This window comes from Gymnoscopelus braueri, assembly GCF_963280865.1.
Source record: "Gymnoscopelus braueri genome assembly, chromosome: 7".
NCBI lineage: Eukaryota > Metazoa > Chordata > Actinopteri > Myctophiformes > Myctophidae > Gymnoscopelus > Gymnoscopelus braueri.
In genome coordinates, this window is record NC_137608.1 from 16,589,237 (window position 1) to 16,610,430 (window position 21,194).

At 40.5% G+C, this 21,194-nt stretch overlaps 2 protein-coding genes across 5 annotated transcripts; both read right to left on the reverse strand.

Moving 5' to 3' along the window:
* Positions 1 to 1,544: 1,544 nt before the first annotated feature.
* LOC308089487 (outer dense fiber protein 2-like) lies at positions 1,545 to 11,262 on the reverse strand. Of its 4 annotated transcripts, XM_080434229.1 has the most exons (19): positions 11,041 to 11,262; positions 10,633 to 10,748; positions 9,155 to 9,280; positions 8,715 to 8,852; positions 8,408 to 8,499; positions 7,794 to 7,923; positions 6,964 to 7,095; positions 6,449 to 6,496; positions 6,041 to 6,112; positions 5,684 to 5,800; positions 5,391 to 5,579; positions 5,106 to 5,215; positions 4,672 to 4,807; positions 4,343 to 4,453; positions 3,882 to 4,145; positions 2,947 to 3,047; positions 2,270 to 2,432; positions 1,981 to 2,106; positions 1,545 to 1,872 (listed from the first exon to the last, which is right to left on the reverse strand). In XM_080434229.1, the coding sequence occupies exons 2-19, from the start codon at positions 10,726 to 10,728 to the stop codon at positions 1,726 to 1,728; spliced, it is 2,298 nt and encodes a 765-aa protein (XP_080290355.1). In that variant the 5' UTR covers positions 10,729 to 10,748; positions 11,041 to 11,262; the 3' UTR covers positions 1,545 to 1,725. The 4 variants fall into 4 exon arrangements, with proteins under 4 accessions (XP_080290355.1, XP_080290354.1, XP_080290356.1 ...); XM_080434228.1 differs by lacking the exon at positions 11,041 to 11,262 and having other exon boundaries at positions 10,633 to 10,975; XM_080434230.1 differs by lacking the exons at positions 6,041 to 6,112; positions 11,041 to 11,262 and having other exon boundaries at positions 10,633 to 10,975.
* Positions 11,263 to 13,266: 2,004 nt separating this feature from the next.
* LOC308089488 (protein SET-like) lies at positions 13,267 to 18,564 on the reverse strand. The gene is made up of 8 exons (XM_080434232.1): positions 18,287 to 18,564; positions 16,857 to 16,914; positions 16,605 to 16,747; positions 16,307 to 16,410; positions 16,096 to 16,209; positions 15,583 to 15,753; positions 15,137 to 15,268; positions 13,267 to 15,051 (listed from the first exon to the last, which is right to left on the reverse strand). Exons 1-8 carry the CDS (start codon positions 18,357 to 18,359, stop codon positions 15,028 to 15,030), a joined length of 819 nt encoding a protein of 272 aa, XP_080290358.1. The 5' UTR covers positions 18,360 to 18,564; the 3' UTR covers positions 13,267 to 15,027.
* Between the last annotated feature and the right edge of the window lie 2,630 nt (positions 18,565 to 21,194).

Consider the following 21,194-nt stretch of genomic DNA (forward strand, 5'->3'; position numbering starts at 1 on the left):
AGCATGCCTTCTGGCACGTTGGTTTTGTTCCTTTATTGTGCTTTTGTGTTACTGTTTTCTATGGGAATGCATGCATTGTAAAATCTCAATGAGTCCAACCGGTCAAAAATAAAGTAAGAATAAATACATGGAGTGAACAAATAAAATGTTTACATTATTTAACTCATGGGTCTCTAACCGCAACTCCCCCAAACCATGGACAGTTCCTTTGAGAGTAGTTTTCATATCCAAGAGAACATTGAACTCTCTACCGCCATCTTCAGGATGAAAACTGATCATACCACCTTGCTGCTTGTATCCTATCATACCACCGAAAGCTAACCTCGCATCACCAGTCTTTCCACCTCGGAGGAAACCGAAAGCTGGAGTTCTAGTAGAAGGAAATGTGTCTCCAAAGGAAAGCAATCAGGTTTCCAGAGAAGGGTTACAGTCATAAAGTGTTGAAGGAATCTTAAGGAGACACTAACCATTTTCAAGTTGGTGTCCTTATTTTGGGCATGTCACAGTGATCTGAATTTGGGCATGTCACAGTATCAGTGACATACGCAGGGTGTACTTTTGGCTGAAGGGGCGGAGCCAAAAGTACACCCTATGTCACTGATCACATGACCTCAATCAATTATCCTTTTCTAGGCAACACAGAAGGGGGGGGGGGACTTTTTTCTTATGTCCACACAACAGCTCTAAGGTGTATTAAAGACATAGTTCAATGTTGAAAATGAGTGGTCTTCCCCTTTAAGTTGTTAATGTGGCCTAGATTCAAATATGATAACTGTACCCTGCATTTCTCATCCTTGTCCAATCACATCTAAATAATGCTCCTCACTGTTCCAAGTAGTTTTCAGAGAGGCCCATTGTGACCCATAGACCCAACCTAAACTCCCACCCTGCAGACAGGTTAAGTTCTCAACGGCACCCAGTTTGTGGACAATGCTCTATCTGCCCTCTCTCCCTCAAACGAGGGAACCCCAAAACCGACTAGGATGATCAAACTGAAATCCCTCAACACTTATGCTGCCCAAGGGGAAATTGTTATTCAGTGCCTTTTCCCTAAAAACTATACATGGGTAAAACATTGTATACTAGCTAAACCTTCCACTAGTTCCGCTCAAGGCAGAAGCCCAGGTGGATTTTTAATCCAGTGGCATTTTCAAGTGAGTTTTTGAGGTCTCCGGTGAGTTTACATCACCTCCCACCTTTTCTCTTTTCTTCTTAGCTCTTGCCCAATTCCTCTTCAGTGCTACAGAGCATTGAACTCTAAACATGTTGTGTTTATCTACGTGTTATATTATAGCCAGCCTTACGCTATCATGTGCTTCTGCTAGTCTATGGGCTTTCGAAGCTTAAATTGTTCCCTATTCTGTTTACTTTTAACTATATTCTGGGCCACTGTTTTTGATATGTCTGTTGGTTAATGGCATTTATTCAAAGTTGTAAATAAATAAAGTTAATCAAAGCAAGCCAAAGTTTAAGATCAGGTGTAGAGGTTTAGGTCAGAGGCAGAAGAATCAGCTGAGTGCAATTAACTTATAGGAATTTGTCTAGGCAACATTCATTTATTACAGTAATCATAAAATGTCAATAAAATTGTGTTTCACTGGTTTCATCATAATTAATAGAACATTTCAAACTCTAAAATAGGCATAAGAAAAAGCTTTTAAATACTGTAGGTTTTCCATAAAATATTTAGTGCTTGAAACATATCTGGGAAGATGTGTTTTGTATTTAGTTTGCAAGTAAAGAGTCACCAAACACATTCCCATACGAGGCTTTGAGAAAATGAACATAGTTCTGCAGGCTGCGGTTTGTACAGTCTGACTGTTCTAGTCTGTCCTTCACGTTCTTCAACTGACACTGGAAACGCCGCTCCATCTAGAAAAGGAAACCACAAATCTCAGTCATATATAAAGTGTGATGACAGTTTCATTTTACATTTTATGTCGTGTGTCAATTTGGTAACAAATAAGAAATGTCACACACTTCCTCCTTGCTGCGGTTTAGCTGCGTAAGTTCCGTTTTGGCTATGCTCAGCTGACTCTCCAAGTCCAGAGACTTGGACTGAGAGAACCTCTCTTTAGAAAAGGCCCTCTGCATACTCTCATCCATCTGAAAAGAAAATGTAAAAAATATTTAAAAATCCCCAGTACAGCTGCTCAGTTGAATACTATGGCTGTATGATAAGCTACTAGTTGTGAATATGTATAACTCTTAAGGATGAAGATCGTGACTTTTGACAGAACCCTTATGAAAGTGATACAACCCGACAGACCTGTCTCTTTGAATCCTCCAGGGCATGCTCCAGTTGTCTGGAGAGGAGACTGCAGTCATTGGTCCGCTCTTCCAGTTGTTGCTGAATGCTTTTAATGGTTGCCTCCTTTATTATAACAACCTGAGCCTTGTCATTGTTGTCAAATGTGATCTCCTCCAGTTTCCTAGATGAACAAGTGGAGGGGGGTGCAAATGAAGCATAATAATTTCAAAGCACAACATATCAACTTTGGGGTGGGGCAGCTACTGTAACTAAAATCCTAATGTCTTAACATAGACCCACAGCTAACCAAAATGTGTATAATGTAACTAGTAATTGTTTTGTAAAGGCAGGGGACATTTTCTTTCAAATAGTGGACACATGTTTTGGGTATTAAAATCTTTAAAGGAGTAGTTCACCCAAAAAAATCTTATTTTCTATCAATTACACACCCCATGAAGCCTTGAGTTCATGGAGATTTCTTTGTTTTTGTCGCATTCCTAAGCCAATAATTTGATTAACGGCGGAGACTCAAAGAGTCTCCTACTGAGTCTCCTATTGACCGATGACCCGGTCAAACTATTGGCTCAGGAATGCGGCAAAAACAAAAAAAACTCCATGAATTCAAGGCTTCATGGGGTGTGTAATTGATAGAAAATAAGTGTCTTTGTCATCTTTTAATGACAAATTTCGTGTACCTCTCCAAGCTCTCCACAGTATCCTTTAAAAGGTTGTTCTCTTCTTGTAGAATCACACTCTTCTGCTGAAAGGTCTCCAGCCGAGTGCCTTGCTGTTCCACCTAGAGATATATACACATTTAACATGATTATTGTCAAGGTTTAAAAGGAGTGCAGCTGTGTGAGAGTGAAATAGGACGGTGCTTGTACAGTAGTACGCTCATTCAAATTCTCCCAGATAAAAGTCAATGTCAAATCATGCCCCTTCTAACCCATTCAATCCGGGAACGCATCTGTCATTTTAGATTTCTTTGGCTATTAAAAAATAGCAGATATACAAGCTCATAGCGCGGCACCGAGTGCCGGGCTATGAGCTTGTAGATCTGCTATTTTTGAAAAATCTTGAACTTTTTTGCAAATCTTTGAATATATATATTTTTAAAGCGAACATTTGTAACTGTCAAATGTCTCAACAAATGTCTTAATTTTTCTGGAGGTGTGCTCAAACTTTTTTTTGTCAAGGACCCCCAAAATTACAGTATATCTTTTTGGCAGCCGATCCCCATCAAAATATGTTGTTCCAGGGACCCCCCCCCCCCCCACCAGATGCAAAGATTTGAGTAGAAAATGTTGTTAAAAAAATATTTTTACCCAAAGATTTGCACAAATGTTCAAGAATTTTCCACCAGATGCAAAGATTTGAGTAAAAAATGTTGTTAAAAAAAATACATTTACCCAAAGATTTGCACAAATGTTCAAGAATTTTCTAAAAATAGCTGATCTACAAGGTCGTGCGCGACACTCGGTGCCACGCTATGAGCTTGTAGATCTGCTATTTTTTAATAGCCAAAGTTTAAAAACAATGCTATTTTTTTATAGCTAAAATCTAAAATGACACAGACGCATTCTCGGATTGAATGGGCTAAAAACAAATACACCACACCAGCCTACAGTACCTTGTGTCTGAGGTCAGAGAGGGCACTGTTCTGCTCAGTGTTCCTCCTCTGTTGAGCGAGTGCCTGCTCCTGGGCCTCTCTCAGCTGCGCCTCGTTGTGCCTTAGCTTCTCGGGCAGCGGCTCCAGGTCCTGCAGGCGGCAAATGAGCTGCCTCCTGACCTGCTCTATCTCCCTCTCCAGGTCGCCCTTCACGTCCCGCGCCTCCTTCTGCACGATCTCCAGCCTCAAATGGTACTCCTCCGATTCCAGCCGAGCTTGGTGGACCTGGGGGTGCAAAAGTCATTGTCACTACTAGGTCTGTACAATTAATGAAAACATACTATTGAAGTCACATATTGTAATTTAAATTACATTTGAAATATTCAGAAATGTTGATGTTTTGCTGAAATAATTGTACTACTCATCACTGAGGTTTAGGCTAAAAAGGAGAGGAGAATAATGCTGAGGTCAATCGATCGTACCTTAGTCTTATATTTGTCCACCAGGCTCTCGTGCTTTCGAAGAGCTGTTTTAAGCTGAAGGACTTCAGACTGAACAAATCTGAGTGTTTCTTCAGATGAGGTAAATGAAGCCTTTGAAAAAAAAATATATATTAGGGCAGGGCAGAATGTGTGCAACAGTAATCACCACCACAACATAAATCCTTATGTATGTTTCAGTAGTACTGATTGTAAAATACCTTCCAAATTAGATGCAATATGGAGATTAGTTATAAGTTATCAGTTAGGAGCAAGTTCATAATAGTATGTTCCAAGTTGTGATAAAGCTATCATTTACGGGTAATCTATACCTTCAGTCTCTGGTTCTCCAATTTAGCAGAGGTACTGTCAGTGTTCAAATTATGCAGCTGGTCCAACAGCTCTTCTCTCTCTGCTCTGCCTTTGTCTTCCTCAGCATGCAGCTTTGTGGTCAGTTCAGTCACCTGGCTGAAAAAGAGTTTGGTTAGCTTAGTTGCATTTTAATTACTTGAATTTTCTTTACCTCCTATATATTTTATTGTGCAACAGAAAATTTAAATAGCCAATCTACAAGCTCACAACACGTTGTGACATTGTGAGCTTGTAAGTAAGTTCTGCTATTTTTTTTTTTTTTTTTGAAAGAGAATTCTACGTTACTAAGATTTTTTCAAATGTTCCCCTGAAATAACAAGCCCAAAATAGGGACACCAGGGTTGAAGTGGTTAAAGTAATGAAATAAACCACACAAGTGTCTGAGTGTACTTACATTTTAAGACAGGTGATTTCATCCTCAAGCTGACTTTTAACAGCCACCTCTTTAGAGTGGTGGACGCGCCAGTCCTTTGATGCTGAGAAAGCTTCTGCTAGTTGGGTCTCCTGAGAGAGTACATATACATGAAATGTTACAATCTAACTTTAAATATACATTTACTGGATACAAATAACAAGAGTCCGGGTCTATCATTTAAAACATAGCCTTTTTTGGGGGGCATCAATCAGTTTAGTCTTTTTGTGGAGCAACCTATATGTTACCACAGCCCTTGATGGTTACCTTCTCCTGTAGCTGTATGGAGAGTTGCCTGGCTGACTCTTCGGCCTGCTCAGCCTGATGTTTCAACAAGGCAATAGTTTCCACACTCTGTCTCTCTCTGTCCTCCTCTCGTTGCTGCCTCAGCATCTGCAGCTCCTCCTGCAGAGACTTCAACTCTTGCCGCTGATAACTGTAGTTTTGCTCCATCCTCTGGTCCACACAGATAAAGTGAACAGATTTTACACATTGGCGAGCCAAACCAAGCTCAAGACCTAAGGGCCATATCCCAGCAGTCATTTTGCTTTGTGACAAACCTGAATCTGAGCAGCTAGGTGATTGTTCTCTGCTTCTTTCATGAGTAGTTGAGTTTCAAGATCGTTGCGGGATGACTGGAGAGTTTTAGATAGCTCTGCTGTAGTCATTACGCTGTCCTGTCATTTGGAAGATTGCAGCATGAATACAAGCTCCTATTAGTAAACATTGTGATAAAGGAATCCTGTAACTTGCCAATTAATTCACCTGTTGTCAACTTTGTATATCACAACAACAACCATGATATGAGGACCATGATACATATATATATTGAAATTGTGGTGTAAAGTGTAGTACAAATTTTGTTTTGTTTTTAATTGGCCAATTATATGTGGTAAACATTGCAGAATCATCAAAACCTTTTGAAACTCCAAAATCTCAGCAAGCTTGGTAGCCTCTTTCTCTTTATTGTTGAGTTTGGCCAAAAGAACCTGGAAAATATAAATATAAACTATCATTTGGGCATTCATTGTCAGGCATTATCAGCAGCCTGAAGATCTTTTTTTTTTATCACATACCCAGCCTTTATTTGTCCTGGCCGAGGGGGTGATAAAAGGGCCGAGAGGGTGATGAGCTTGCACTGATTGGTTATCTGCCACATCTTCCATAGGGATAATGGAAGCTGACCAATCAGAGCAAGCCAAGTGCCATACATTATATTGTAATATAGATTGGATTATTTATATTGTATACATACTACATACAATGACAAAATAATGTAAATAATGGAAATAACAGGACTGTTAAATAAATGGGTTATTACTCACATTATTTTCTGCTTCACAATCAGACATTCTCTTTGTTAGTTCGTCTTTCTAGCAGTGGAAGAACAAAAACATTCATGTTTTGATTTGGAGCATTAAGAATACCTACATACTTCATCTCTCCGTGATCTTCACTTTGCTGTGTTCCTTTTTTGGGGGGTTATTTTTGGGGCCTTTTTAAGCCTTTAAATCACAGCGAAAGTGGAGATAGACAGGACATATCTCTGTATGTCCTGATTCCCATACTCTCTCCGAGTATGGGAAGCACATACAGCTAATGGTCCAGCCAGCCTGGAATCAAACCTGGGACTTGCTGACAAGGGCATTATGCCCATGGGGTATGCGCCCTAATCACTTGGCAATCAGGTTGTCCCCACTTTGCCATGTTCTAAACTTTAGACTTTCAAATAGTTCCTTAGTGCCAGTCCCTGGAACCATTTTTCTGAATTTAGCATCTGGATTAAACTGGTTGCGTCATGGCTTTTCATGAACAGAGAAACAACAAAAAAGGAACTTACCTCATAGTCACGCCACTCTCTGAGACGTTCCCGAAGGACGCGGTTTGTGTTGTCAAATATCTCAATCTTTTCTAACAATAACTCCCGCTGTCGTCCAAGTGAAACAGCATCCATCTTTGAGAGACGTTTATCCTATAACATGGAGACATAGTCCTCAACCTTTTGGCCTTGCAGCAACAAACACCTACCCAGGATTAATTCTAAACGCTGTTTTATTTTAAGTGACTAATGACTATAAGAAATACAGGGCCCAATTTTGCGCGTCTTAATTACCAGGTCTTATATGTCTTAACTTAAGACCTGGAAGCGTGGCCAATGCTGTTTGGCCACTCAAAATAGCGAAACAGCATTGGCCGTTTAAGACCTGGTAATTAAGACGTGCAAACTAGGGCCAATAGAGTCCAAATATTTATGTTCAATCTTGAGGCATATATCACTACATTTTCTATCATAATAAATTTGTAGATTAGAAATATAATTTTTCACATTCCCCTTTTCATCTCACAACCACAGAAAAATCCTTTTGTGATCACCCATGTGGTGAGGCTTACAGTGGTGTCCAGGCCGACACCCCTGCTCTGGCTAACAAATTAAGTACATAGCATACTCCGGCATACAACAAATAGTTGTGGGAAAATAATCAATCTACGAAGCAACGAGAATAGACGATCTACAAGCTCACGTGTCACGTTGTGAGCTTGTAGATTGGCTATTTTCACAATTTTCACCTATAATGACACGCCCAAAGGAACGCCAGGTTGAAAGTGACTAAGAACATTTTTTTTTTTAAATGATCACCATTGATAGCGAGGTTTCTAGGTCATATTTACCTTGGGCAGGCCGTCTACAGTGTCCTTCAATGCTGACAGTTGATTGGCTATGGAAACACCGTCAATCTCAGCTTCTACCAGTGTTCTCAGCAGCAGGTCTATGTCCCCATGGTACACCGCAGAATCTGATCTGAAAGCAAAGGTTTATATTTTACAGTATTACATTCAGTAGTAGTAGTAGTAGATTATATTTCTTGAGATCATTATTTTATACACATGCTGACAAGAAACATTAAAGAATCACTTAAAGGTAGAGTAGGTAAGGGACAACCTCAGGTATTCGAATTTCCAGAATTTAAAATGGTCCGTTTCCCTGTCTTTAATATATTGTTTGAACAGGGCTGTAAGTGTAAGTTGACCGAGTGGTACATCGACCACATACTTTGCAACATCGATTCCAAACAGAGACCTGTGTTGCACCTCCTCCCTCTCTCTCTCCCTCTCTCTTTCTCCCCCCAGCTTCCTCTCGCTCTACACTCTCCTATCTACATAAAGCAAGCAAAAAAATGTCCCCAACTAATCAACCAAAACTTTCTGGGTTCAATTCTGACATTCTCTTGCTTGGTGAATTTCTGTTCAGGCGTTGTCTCGGGCGACAGATTCTCTCTCGTTACCTGATGTTCAAATATTTGGATGCAGCCACCAGCTCCTCTTCCTCTGGTACCCACTGCTGTAGCAGTCTAGAATCCTTCATCCGCACCTTTGACTGAATAGCAAAAAACAACACATTTTTTCTTTGTTGACCCAACCTTAAAACCTTTAGTTTATTCAGGCAAACTTTTACTGAGCATGCATGCTATATCTTTTAGCATGCTTTTTTCCCCCACACACAAATACAATTAGACATGTTGACAAACTTGACATTACTGAATTTCAGAAACAAGTCAGTCATGGATCATTTGGTATCATTATCTGCTATACCTCATTCTTGGGTGGCCCTGCATCCATCATCAGCCTGTCAATCTTACTGCCATGTTTCTCACACCAGTATCCCTCTTCAGCATCCTCTCTTTTGCCAGGGTTACCGTGTGATTCAGAAGTAAACGGCTGGGTGGACCTCTAAAATATGAAAATAAATGAATACATGGATAATCTCTCCATTCACCATTTGAAAAGTATGGCACCTACTCTTGCAAAATTAGCTAACTAAAACATTAAAACAAATAATCTGCTATTTTTGAATAGCCAAATAAATCTAAAATGACAGAGATGTGTTCCCGGAGCTTCAGTTGACCCCCACCACCCAACAATGCATAGCGTTTTGTAATATAAGTCTTCATAGCTCCAAAATGCATAAGGACAGTTTTTAACAAATAAACGCAGAGGTTAAATATAAACACATAACAGTCAAGAGACCAGACCTGCCACTTGTATGAGCCTACATCTCCCCGTGAGGACACTCTTCCTGGAGGTATCCATGGACTACGGGACTTAGACCTGGCAGAGGGGTAATGATTCCCAGCATCTGGTGTTTCTCTGGTCCTGATCTGCATAGAAGATAGTGTGACAGGGTGCATTGTTTAACGCAGTGGTTCTCAAACTTTTACGTGCCAAGGACCCCCAAATTGATACATATCAGCCCACGGACCCCCATTTGAAAAGATATGCCAGGGACCCCCAAAAGAGACAATTTTTAAGGCTATAGCAGTGATTCATTCCAAACCATTTTAATTTCAAGGAACCCAATTTGATATGCATTAGGCTACGGACCCCCATTTGATGGCATTTGTATCTCTGGGACCCCAATATACACTGTAAAAATCTATGTTAATCTAACTCTGAGAGTGTACAAATTTGTACTTTCTAAGAGTTACAGACCCATAAGGGTCCATTTGGTTCCTGACTATCTATTATTTGACTGGGACCCGCCGGAACCCCCTCAAGAACCACTGGTTTAACGCTCAAGGATCCCCAGGGGTCCTTGAGCTAGTTCCAGGAGGTCCCCACAGCCAAATTAGTTGATACAGCATCACATTTTGAAACATAGCACAACATATTCTCCTTGGACGAATACATGAATGTGGGGGTCCTTGACATGAAAAGGTTTGAGAACCACTGGTTTAACATGTGCTGTTGCCAATAATATGCAGCTTGCTTGACCTTAAGCACCGTCTGTGACCTCACCCATAGAGTGGAGGGTGAGGTCACAGATGTGGCGAAGCCTGCTTGACCGTGATGCAAAACCGTAGCCTGGTAAACCCTCCCTCCGGAAATAGGGTTTACCAGGCAAGCAAAACCGTTCCCCACATGCAAAAGAGCCCTCTCTCTATGAATGGCGTTATCAGCATGCATAACGGCCCTGTATGCAGTGGTGGAAGAAGTACTCAGATATTTTATTTTAAGTAAAGGTATACCACAATATAAAAATACTCTGTTACAAGTAAAAGACCTGTGTTCAAAATGGTACTTGAGTAAAAGTACATAAAGTATTGTCATCAAAAAAATACTTAAAGTACCAAAAGTAAAAGTACTAAAATGTTTGAAAATAGCAGATCTACAGATGCGACGCGTTGTGAGCTTGTAGATCGTCTATTTTCAATTGGCTATGTATAAAATAGGGTTAGTGATTATAGTGGTTAATGTACGTTTCATAATATAATGATTTATATCTGCAAAATAACAAGTAACTTACGTTTTCAAATAATTGCAATGGAGTAAAAGTACAATATTTGCCTCTGAGATGTAGTGGAGTAGAGGTAAAAGTATTGTAAATTGGAAATACTCCAGTAAAGTATAAATTGTACCTAAGTACAGTACTTGAGTAAATGTACTTAGTTACCTTCCACCACTGCCTGTGTATGTAGATGTTGAATTGAAATGGTTAATGTGTCAAACAAACCCGTGAGGTCTTAGGGCTCCTCATCCGATGGACATGTACAGGCGTCTTCTCTGAGACATGGACATGGACGGGCGGCGACAAATCTCGCGTTTTCATTCTTCATCTACGAGATCACTCTAAAAACACAGCATTTTTAGGATAAGCAGTACTGATTACTGAACATTATCGTATCTATCCATACATACAAATACTGAACGCCACTAACTCTACACTAATATACAGCAAGCAGCTAAACCCCAGACAGACTTCTTTGTGAAGACTTGTTGTGTTTGACTGGAGTAACGGCTTGTGGTTGGTTCGTTTGTAACAGATCGTGCTGTGATTGGACAACAACCAGGCTTGACAAGTGTTACTAGTGGCAACCACGGGTAGCAACAGACAACAAGCAGTGATGGAAGAAGTACTCACATGTTTTTACTTAAGTAAAAGTATCAATACTGCAATGTAGAAATACTCAGTTACAAGTAGACGTCCCGTGTTCAAAATGTCCTTGAGTAAAAGTACAAAAGTATTGGTTTCAAAATGTACTTAAAATACCAAAAGTAGAAAGTTCTCATTATACAGAATGTCCCATATTTATTCAAATGTATAAACATCATTTGAAAATAGCAAATCTACAAGCTCACAATGCGTCAGACCACGATGCATTGGGTGCGTTCGGAAATACAGCACTGAGCGCACTGGCCAATACAAACTAATAGGCGAGTGCGCTCCGGTGTGCAATATCCGAACGCACCCATTGTGAGCTTGTAGATCGGCTATTTTCAAAAGGCCGAAATGTATATTGGGCTGAAGTGGGTAATAGAAGTAAAAGTACTGAAAATTGAAAATACTCCAGTAAAGTAAAAATTCCTCTTGAGTAACTGTACTTAGTTGCGGAAACCGAGTGTACCGAAATATGATCATATTGTTTACTTGTCATAGTTTTATGCAGCTAATTTATCAGCTAATGTTATTTATTTAATATTATTCCATCATGTGGTATTTATTTATCAGAGCACTTTCGACACAAAAAGAAAGTAATCGCACTTCCTCTTTCGCCGTGTGCTACTTCCTGTTGTCTATCGTCTACTTCCGCGCACATGCGCACTTGAGAAACAGGAGTCGTCGCATCGAACCGAAAATATCAAACAAAACCACGTAATTATTGGCTTTATCGATCGGACACTCGAATCAAATTAATTTTAGAACGTTTTTTCATATAAATAAATAATCGAACTTTATTTTCCATCGATGTCAGTTCGATGCGCCATCTGACACGGCCATAGGGACACGGCGCACTGATATGCCTAAATTCTTGTATACCCCGTCACAGTGATTTATTTGTCACAGTCACAGATCTACAAGTTAACAACGCGTCACACAGCGACGCGTTTTTACCTTGTAAATCTGTTCATTTTGGGGGAGCGACAAATTTACAAAGTAGCAACGGTACTTTCCCTTCAGTGTTGCCATGTCGGCTTACTATAAGCAATGTTGGGCTTCTTTTTCTGTCAAGTTGCTTATAACAAATAGTAGGCCTAGTTGCGGGTTGCGTTTTTTGGGGCTTGTTTCCAAAATGTTTAAATTGTTTTATGGTTGAAACCAGTGGTTCTCAAACATTTTCATGTCAAGGACCCCAAAATTAATATGTATTTGTCCGCGGGCCCCCGAGATGTGTGTTGTTAGAATCCTGTTTAAAAAATATTCCACATTTTGCACTAAAATATTGTTATGAAAATAGCAGATCTACAGCTATGTTCAAATAGTCGATGTATTGCGGTGTTAAAGTGCTCATGTTGCTTCTTTTGGGCTTGTTTTCCTAGGCTTTCCTTATTGCTCTCGCAGAATTTGGCAACGCTGAAAGCTAGTTTCTTTTCCTGTTCCCCTCCATGTGCGTATGAAGGATGACTGGCCTACGACTGCCATGTCTTCAGCAGCTGGAGAGGCTGTTCTGTCTGTTGGTGTTGTTGTGTCTACGGTTCGAGGCTACACACCGGTTCGGTGCCGCGGCCTGTGGTGTGGAGGAAGAGGGTGCCAATGCGATACTGTGCAGGGCATGCGGTCATGAGCTGGCATACGCGAAAGACATACACTTTGTCCCTAGTGAACTTGCGCTGTCCAGTTGCAACGACACACTGATTGGAGACAAACGGGTGAATGTACAACTTTTTGAAAACCCCCAAGGGCACCGGTTCGAAGTTATAACACTCAGAACAGCGGACGTTTCCAAACACTGGCCGGCAGACAAGCACTTCTCCTGGTTCTCCGGATACTCCTGGACGGTGGCCTCTTGCCCGCGATGTAAAACACATCTAGGTGGGTAGTTGCCTACTGTTAAGCCTACAACTACATATTATTTTTTTACAGGTTATAAACACGTATGGTAACAATTCCAATACTTCAAATTCACTTTAGGTTGGGCGTTTCAACCCAGCGACTGGCCAGAAACCATCACAAGAAAGAAGTTTGAGGAATCGGACCAGACATTTTTGGCTCTAATCACCCATCGATTATTAAGAGAAGACTTTGCATCAAGTCTGCTCGTGACACCAAAATCTTTTATGAGCTGATGTCTTTTTCCCTTTGTATTTGCATTTCCAGACAGTGCCCATTCTAATAAAATGTTGTCCTCTTAGTTTGGAGTCCCACACATTTATACACAGTAAGTTTTATTGTAACAAAGCAACTTTTACACCTCAAATTTAAAACAGTTTCTTTTTCCCCCCAGCGGAAAAGAAAAGGGTGATTAAATGCAATTTCCATGAGTTAACAGGTCATATTTCCCATGAAGCAGTGGGGGCCAAAATTTACAAGCTTTTTTTTCAATTTTATTATTTATTAAAAATGTCATCTCAAACCTCAATGGATATCTGTAAAACAATACAATGAAAAAAATCCCATAGAAATGGTGTCAAAATAACAACTCTCCCTTACAACCCACTCCCCACCTAGCCTAAACAGCCTTTAGATGTCACCTTTATTTATATTTACTTCGACATCACAGTCCGAACTTGAACAATGTAAAACTCATGCAGCTTCACTTTCCAGGAGTAAATCCAAACAATGCAGCAAAAAATAGAGGGACAAAAAATTAGCTCCATTATGACTTCCTCAGGTATGCCCAAAGTGGGAGAAATGCTGGACTTCATATCTCAAAAGTCATAAGGTTTACCAAGTAATTTTGACAAAACTGAATTGAGCAAATTTACATAACATCCATTTTCATATACTCAAGGTAGAAAACATCAAGAACCTAATTTTGTCCAGCTGCACGCAAAAAATCATCAAGATGGCTGCAAGCAACTTAGAGGCTATTCAATTCCCTCCTTTGACAGCCCTATTGGTAACAGAAAAGTTAATGCGGATTGTATTTAACGATACTCACCAATATTGGACCTCTACGGAAATCTTGGGTTATCCTCTCTATATTAAGTCTTTATTTAACAAAGTCATCTTATGAGCAACTTTATGTCAATCTCCATAAGTGTTTTACATCTGTATAACCCGTGCACTCCACAAAACCACTTCTCTTCACACACCTAGCGATGAGAGCACAGGTAATGCAGAACAGCCAAATCATTTTAAAACTTCTTTGCCTTCATGGAGTTTGACAAAATGTTTCTCATAACGGTGGATTTTTCTGAAGCAAAGCCTTTACGTAGACAAAGGATAACCCAAGCTTTCTGTAGAGTTGCAATATTTGGCTAGTTTGTTTACTACAATCAGAGTGGACTTTTCTGTCTCACAAATAGGGCTGTCAATGGAGGAAACTGCAACTTAAAGGGTTGGATAGCCTTGAAGTTGTTTGTGTCCATCATCAAGAGTTCCTCCCAAGAAAACATAATGTCTGTCCAAACTCTAGATCTGCAGAAATCTAAACTATCTAGGCGGCATCTAGAGACCATCCAGTCTACTTCCCACCCATCCCCAGCTTAGCCCCCTAACATTACAAGTGATAGGAATGAGCTGGTACTTGTTAACCACATAGGGGAAAAATAACAGTTTATTCAAGGAATTAACGCCCAACAGAAGAAAATAATATATATATAAAAAACAAAAACTGGAGGTCTGCTAGCACTAGGTCACTACACCATGGCTTTCGTTAATTTACCACACAACCTTAACCAGGAGGAAATTTGTGTAAATTGACTTCAAATTCTACTCAGGATGCCGTGCTGATTCTATTTTTGTACATTTTTATTTTTGAGATGAATTTGGGGATGTTATTAACAAGTCAGGGCAAAGTGCCATTGGCTTTAGATGAGTCAAAGGAGAACTTAAACATGGCACAAACAGGTGAGAGGCTTCAGAATGGAGATGAAGCACACAAAAAAATAAACTTGCTCCTGATCATAGGTGAAAAACCAAACAGGGAAGAAAAGGTTGAGGGTCTTGGTAGATCCATGTCATCTCTTAGTCATCTTCTCCATCATCATCCTAAAAATAAGAAATTAACAGTCATGACGGTACACCAATACAGCTGCCAACAGTGACAGGAGTTAACCAATTATGGCATCCATACCTCTCCATCTTCGCCATCATCTTCTTCATCTTCCTCTCCATCTTCATCACCCTCCTCATCTATGTCCTCCAACCCCTCTTCATCCTCATCATCGTCCTCACCTTCACCCTCTTCATCATCCATGTCAGGAACCTAGACATTAAATGTAAATTACAATGAGCTCAGGGTTGATTCTTAAAGATGCAGCATTCAACATTCTGACCCACAAAGGCAGAACATCTACAAAACTGTCCATGAAAATATGTACACGTTTTAAACTACATAGTACAACCTCAGAAACCTAAAATAATTTACCATTCAAATCCCAGCACGGGTGCAATGTTCACTTGTGCCGTATTAACGGTGCAAGTCAGTTAAAAAGTACTCCACAGCTGCAATACCAATGACCAGGCTCACAGTAACAGTAAAAATCACGGATGATATTCAAGACCGCAAAAGAAACCTACCAGGTAGTACTGCAGGGGGTTAGGCCAGATGTCATCCTTGATGACCTCTCCCAGCTCATCAGCCCCAGCATCAGCATGATCGGTGAACCAGGTAAAGAAGCTCTCAGGCTCTTCATGTTGCCTCTTACGACCAGCTTTGTTCTGCGTCTGGCTGGAGCGCTTGGTCAGGTCCTTCAAATAAGACAAAGAATACGTTGGAAAATGCTTCCATGATGTATGATATCCCCCATTGAATATTGGCCTGATATTTTGCCATCGAATATAGCTTATGTATATACATATATATATATATATATATATATATTAAAATGACATTAAAGCAACAAAATAAAAATTTAAGGGACAGGGCACATTAATCAATATTACTGTGCATGTGCCAGTATTAGACATTGACAACTGGCAAGTTTTCAACTGTAGTCCCCTGAGACTAATGCCTCAAGTGGTTACCTTGATTATGTAAACAAGCATTGTGTACAGCAGCATAACTGTTAACAAAAGTAGCTTAACACATACCTTTCCTGACTTCCATTTGATTTCCGTTGACTTCGAAGATGGGTCTCCGCTCTCATTCAGATGGAACTCTTTGGAAAGTACTTTGTTTTCAAAGTACGGATTTTCATCGAAATACTAGAATACACAAAGGGCAGAGATAAAAATGCATCATTAAACAAGGAAAGGCTTTCAATCTGCTATGTGAAAAGTGATCCATGTAAACAATACTTACAAAATCTATTCTGTAGCCCGACTTGATGTCTTCAAATTCTGTCACCTCCACCCGGCTCAGGTAGTGAAGCGCCTCCTCATCTTCCTCCCCCAGTAGAGCAGATACTGCATGTAGAAAATATCATTAGACCTGAACTTTGCTCATACAAGTTTATAACTGCAAAACTTTGATCCGAATCCTGCAGCAGGTATTCAGAGAGCATTAACTACTACACCAGGCTGACACGTTTTACATTACTGAAATAATTTCCACAAATATGGCTACGCAAGTGGCAATGAACACAAGTTCAAAAGCTTACCTTGTGGATGGTTGACAAATGTGGTGACCCAGAAGTTGGGGATTTTGGCGATCAGTTCTGACCTCTTCTGAAAGAAGGGCTGACGGAGTTTGTTGTATTTCTGTTCTACTTTTAGGATCTCCTCACTTGCTTGCTCATTCAACCTGAAAAAAAGTAAGACATTTGTCAAATATCACATTCATTTGTGACTGTACCACCCCCTTAATCTTCTCACTATTCACTCTTAAACTAAGTTTGCTTCAAGAGTTTTACCTGTCAATTTCATTTTGAACCTCGTCAATGTGTTCGATAGCTTCCTGTTGCTCTTTCTCTGTATAAAAAGAAAGGGAAATGCATCACTCACATGTACAACATTTTAACAGACAACATGCAAGGTTTCCATTTAAATCATCAGGAAGTGAAAACTTTCTAATGCAACTATATACAAAAACATACTGGCATAGAAAATAAAAGTTGTATACAATCATAGTTCTTACCAACATATCAACACTTCATTGTTAATAAGTTGCATAACATTTACTGTACAAGAACAGTTGCTAATGTAGGCGCCTACACTAATACAATACCGTGATAAAAGAAATGGGCTTGCAGTTTTGACTCAGGGCAACAATCTAACAAACTGGCCAAAACAGTGGAGGGGATGTGAGCGTCCAATGGCATCGCTCAGTGAGTCCCAGTTCAGCAGGGATCTCACCCAGCGTATCCTGCCGGCTGCGACCCAGAAGGCCGCGTGGTTTAAATGTGGGACGTCTGCACACACACACGATTGTGTCTGTTCCCCCGATCACTAGCGACACTAGCCTAAACAAAGGCCTAAAAACAAACAAAACCGCCTAATAATATTCGTGTATGTAGTAGCTAGTGGAATTGAAAAAACTGTTTAACGTCTCATAACGAAGCTGTAACATATCAAACCCAAAGTGTTCCGTTTTTATCGTGGCGGGATGAGCAACATAACAAACGTCGTCAGCCATTAACAACACTGCTAACTGGCTAATCGTTGCTAACAGCGAATGAAAGAGATCAACTTCTTTTTTTAGTTTTTAATAGCGCCGATGAATAGCCAACGTGGGTTAAAACAAGAAACTACCAGGAACTAGACTAAAGTCAAGTTATAACCAATATCTCATCCCAATAACATCTCATTCCGTTCATTCAATCGCTGGCCTAGCCGTCGAAATAACAAGCGGCCATGCTGGTGATGCTAACATCAACTAGCTTGCAATGGGCTTTACATTTTAGACTTCGTCCCGCGCGAGCTCATCTAAACAACACGTTTTCACGTGAAAAGGTTAAACATTTTTAAAAAATAACGTAGTTTTTTGTCAAATAAACGCAAACGCAGAGGAGGTATAAAACGCAGGCGTCGTAATAACGTGGCCTCCGAAAGCAGCGGTGTTGTGTGAACAACAGTGGCGCTCGGGTCAGCATGCTAGCACAAACGCGTTGGGGGTTAGCTAGCTAACACAGGCTAACCACAGTGGGCTAAATGTAATGTACGCAATAAAGCCCCGCACCCACAACAAAGCCGGATCACAGCCACGGCACGCAAACAAAGTCATACATTCATCCCGTCAAACATTTCGCCTCTAAATGCACACATTTCGGCGTTAGAAAGGAAGAGTGAAAATGGCGGTTGAACAAGAAGGAGGCCGCCATTCCGCTTCGCCTTTAGTTCTTACCGGAGGTTTCGTCCGCTCCGTCATGGTTCGAGTTCAGCTCCTTTTTACTCACTTTTGCCGCCGAAGCCGACATGTTTAGTTTTTCGCTACCTGGAAAATGTTACTAATGTTTAGTTAAAGCTCGTGTCTTAAGCTTCGTTTTCTCCCTTGTAAAGAGGAGATAGTCTTAATTCTACCGTTGTGTAAAGTTGTGTGCCTGATAATGTGCAGAGAAGCCGCGCGCGCTCCGACAACGTGCTTGCCTTCCTAACACAATGTGAGGCGCTCGAACATCAGCAAGGAAGTCACAGTCACACACAGGCGCTCGAGCCGCTCGCTCTCGCGCTCCTTTCATATTAGCGAAGGCGCGCCGCCGCCAAAAGAGAGCGAGCCCGCGTTGCCAGGTTTTGAGAGAGAAACAAGGAACCGGGGATGGATTGATTGAATACTTTAATAGCAGTTTGCAACGAAAAAAAGCACAGGAAAGTACAGTTCGGTTTGCTAATAGGATTTTAAACCCAAGAAAGCCTATTACTTGTTTCCATTGGGGTCCTTTGACCTCAATTCATCGAAGCATTTAATGACAGACAAATACGCAATACTATGCAAAACATCATATAAACAGTCAGAAATAAAAAATAAAATATGTAGCCTACAGTAAACGGGGGGGTGGGTTCCACCTGTAAGTTTCTTTAAGAGCGGTCTATGAAAACAAGCCCAAAAGAAGCGAGAATATATTATATTGGCTGTTTGAAAATAGTCGATCTACAAGCTCACAACATATCGCGACGCATTGTGAGCGTGTAGATCTTCTCATTTTCTAAAATTCTTGGAAGACATTTTGACAACATTTGGAATATATACACAAATCTTGTATGGGGATCCCTGCTGGCATATCCCTGCTGGCATAACATATTTTCAGATGGGATTACGCAGACAAATACATGTTAATTTGGGGGTCCTTGACCTGAAAATGTTTGAGAAACACTGGTTTAAACAACATTAAGAAACAAGCCCATAAAAATAAGCCTAAAGTAGCTTAGAATAAGCAGACATGGCAACACTTGAAGGCGCGCCGCCGCAAAAGAGCGAGCACGTCCTCGTCGTACGGTGGTGCCGCGTGCCCAGAAAACAGCCGATCTGCAAACTCACGGCTTGTCGCGTCCTCTCCCCGCGGTGAGCTTGTAGATCGGCTGTTTTTTTTCCCGGCGTGCGCGCGTCCACACATGGAAAGCGGAGCAGAGCACCACACGAAACGAACGAGAGCTCCGCCTCTCAAAGTAGGTCTCCTTATGGGTGCAGAATTTGATGATTGTATTGTAAAGCTTGTTTTATTAAATAGTATTATTAATACTAATAACAATAAAACATACACCAAAAATTAAATAAACGTTGACGTCATTTTTAAATAAATTAACTCCATGTGACTGAGAAATTCACGGTTGATTTTACAGTCAAAACATTCCGTTCATTCTGCAAGGCCAGGAGGATCGAGGACGAACAATCAGCCAGTCGTGGGCAGTGTTGCCATATTTTGTGAGAGAAATAAGAAACCAGGTCTAGCTAGGAAAACAAGCCCAAAAGAAGAAAAAGAGGCCACATAAGCACTTTACAAGCTCTGAGCTTGTATTATTATTTTTCAAAAATAAAATAAATGTGAACGGAAAATGTGAATATTTTGAATATTTTTTTGAATATTTCATACATTCTAATAACACAAATGCTCCCTGGCACAAAATCTTTTCATGCAAATATTTGAGAACCACCAACACTTTAGAAACAAGCCCAAAAAACCTCAACCCACGTTACCCACCACAACTATCAATATATTACAAGCAACTTTACAGAAAAAGGAGCCCAAAGTCGCTTATAATAAGCCGAAGTGGCAACACTGGTCGTGGGCCATATTACTTGCACTTACTGAATGTCACTCAAAAATAGCTGTCAGTAGAATTTATCCCGAAGTCACAATTTTGGCCTGGCTAATGAATTGTTGAATTTAATTTTATACCCCATCGTCATCGCACGGTGATGCCTGCCGATCCAATTAACATAGGCGAGCCCCACACAACAGTATAAAACCTGTTCTACTTCGGCAAGCAACACTGTCGTACTACGGTGTATAAATTATGAAGCTCAATAAAAGTGTGAATAAAAACAGCTCAGCACGGTTACTCAGTAGCCTGTGTTGTGACATGGTTTGTTAGTGTATCCCGTTTCCCCGATGTCCTTTTCTGCTGACTTTCTCTCTCTCTCTTCTTTCATTCACTAAATCTGTCACAATAATGGATCTCTCAACTACAATCTAACAGGGCAGAGGGGACAGAAACGTTGTTTTTATGCATAAAAACAAGTTGCAAGTTTTTATTGTGGCAGAGACTATGTTTTGCACCCAGTCTGTCTGTCAGTGTGTGTGTGTGTGTGTGTGTGTGTGTGTGTGTGTGTGTGTGTGTGTGTCTGCGTCTGTGACCAGCTAATCTCCGTTCACAGAGAAACTGTGCACACACACTCCCTGGATGCCAGTAGCCTGGTAAACCCTCCCTCCGGAAATCTCATTTCCATTTGATTTCAAATGGAAATGAGATTTCCGGAGGGAGGGTTTACCACGCTAGGATGCCAGAGCAGAACATCCCAAATTTTACGAATCGGCCTGTTATAGCGTCACCAGGAGGTCGATTTTTGCTAAACATTTTTTAAAATATTAATCCTACAGATTTTGTCCAAGCATCACGCAAATCGGTACACAGTATCTAGTCATTAAACAAAATGTTTTAAATTTCGTATTCCATCCTGATTGGCTAAGATTGGCTTCCAAAATTTGCAGGAATGCTCCGTTTCAAACAAAATGCCTCAAAATAATGAACGCAGGGTGTGATTTCTGTGAAGTTTTGCACGCACATTCCCACTAGGCTGACGAAGAAATGCCACT

What these genes read in the sequence shown, in the direction of transcription:
- LOC308089487 (XM_080434229.1), bottom strand. Translation starts at nt 10,728, where the DNA reads ATGAAAACGCGAGATTTGTCGCCGCCCGTCCATGTCCATGTCTCAGAG. An exon ending in CCATACAGCTACAGGAGAAG is followed by an intron (nt 5,216 to 5,390) that starts GTAACCATCAAG and finishes GTACTCTCTCAG; the next exon opens with GAGACCCAACTAGCAGAAGC. An exon ending in TCTCTGACCTCAGACACAAG is followed by an intron (nt 3,048 to 3,881) that starts GTACTGTAGGCT and finishes ATATATCTCTAG; the next exon opens with GTGGAACAGCAAGGCACTCG.
- LOC308089488 (XM_080434232.1), bottom strand. Translation starts at nt 18,359, where the DNA reads ATGTCGGCTTCGGCGGCAAAAGTGAGTAAAAAGGAGCTGAACTCGAAC. An exon ending in GTTCAAAATGAAATTGACAG is followed by an intron (nt 16,748 to 16,856) that starts GTAAAACTCTTG and finishes ACTTTTTTTCAG; the next exon opens with GTTGAATGAGCAAGCAAGTG. An exon ending in ATGATGGCGAAGATGGAGAG is followed by an intron (nt 15,052 to 15,136) that starts GTATGGATGCCA and finishes TCTTATTTTTAG; the next exon opens with GATGATGATGGAGAAGATGA.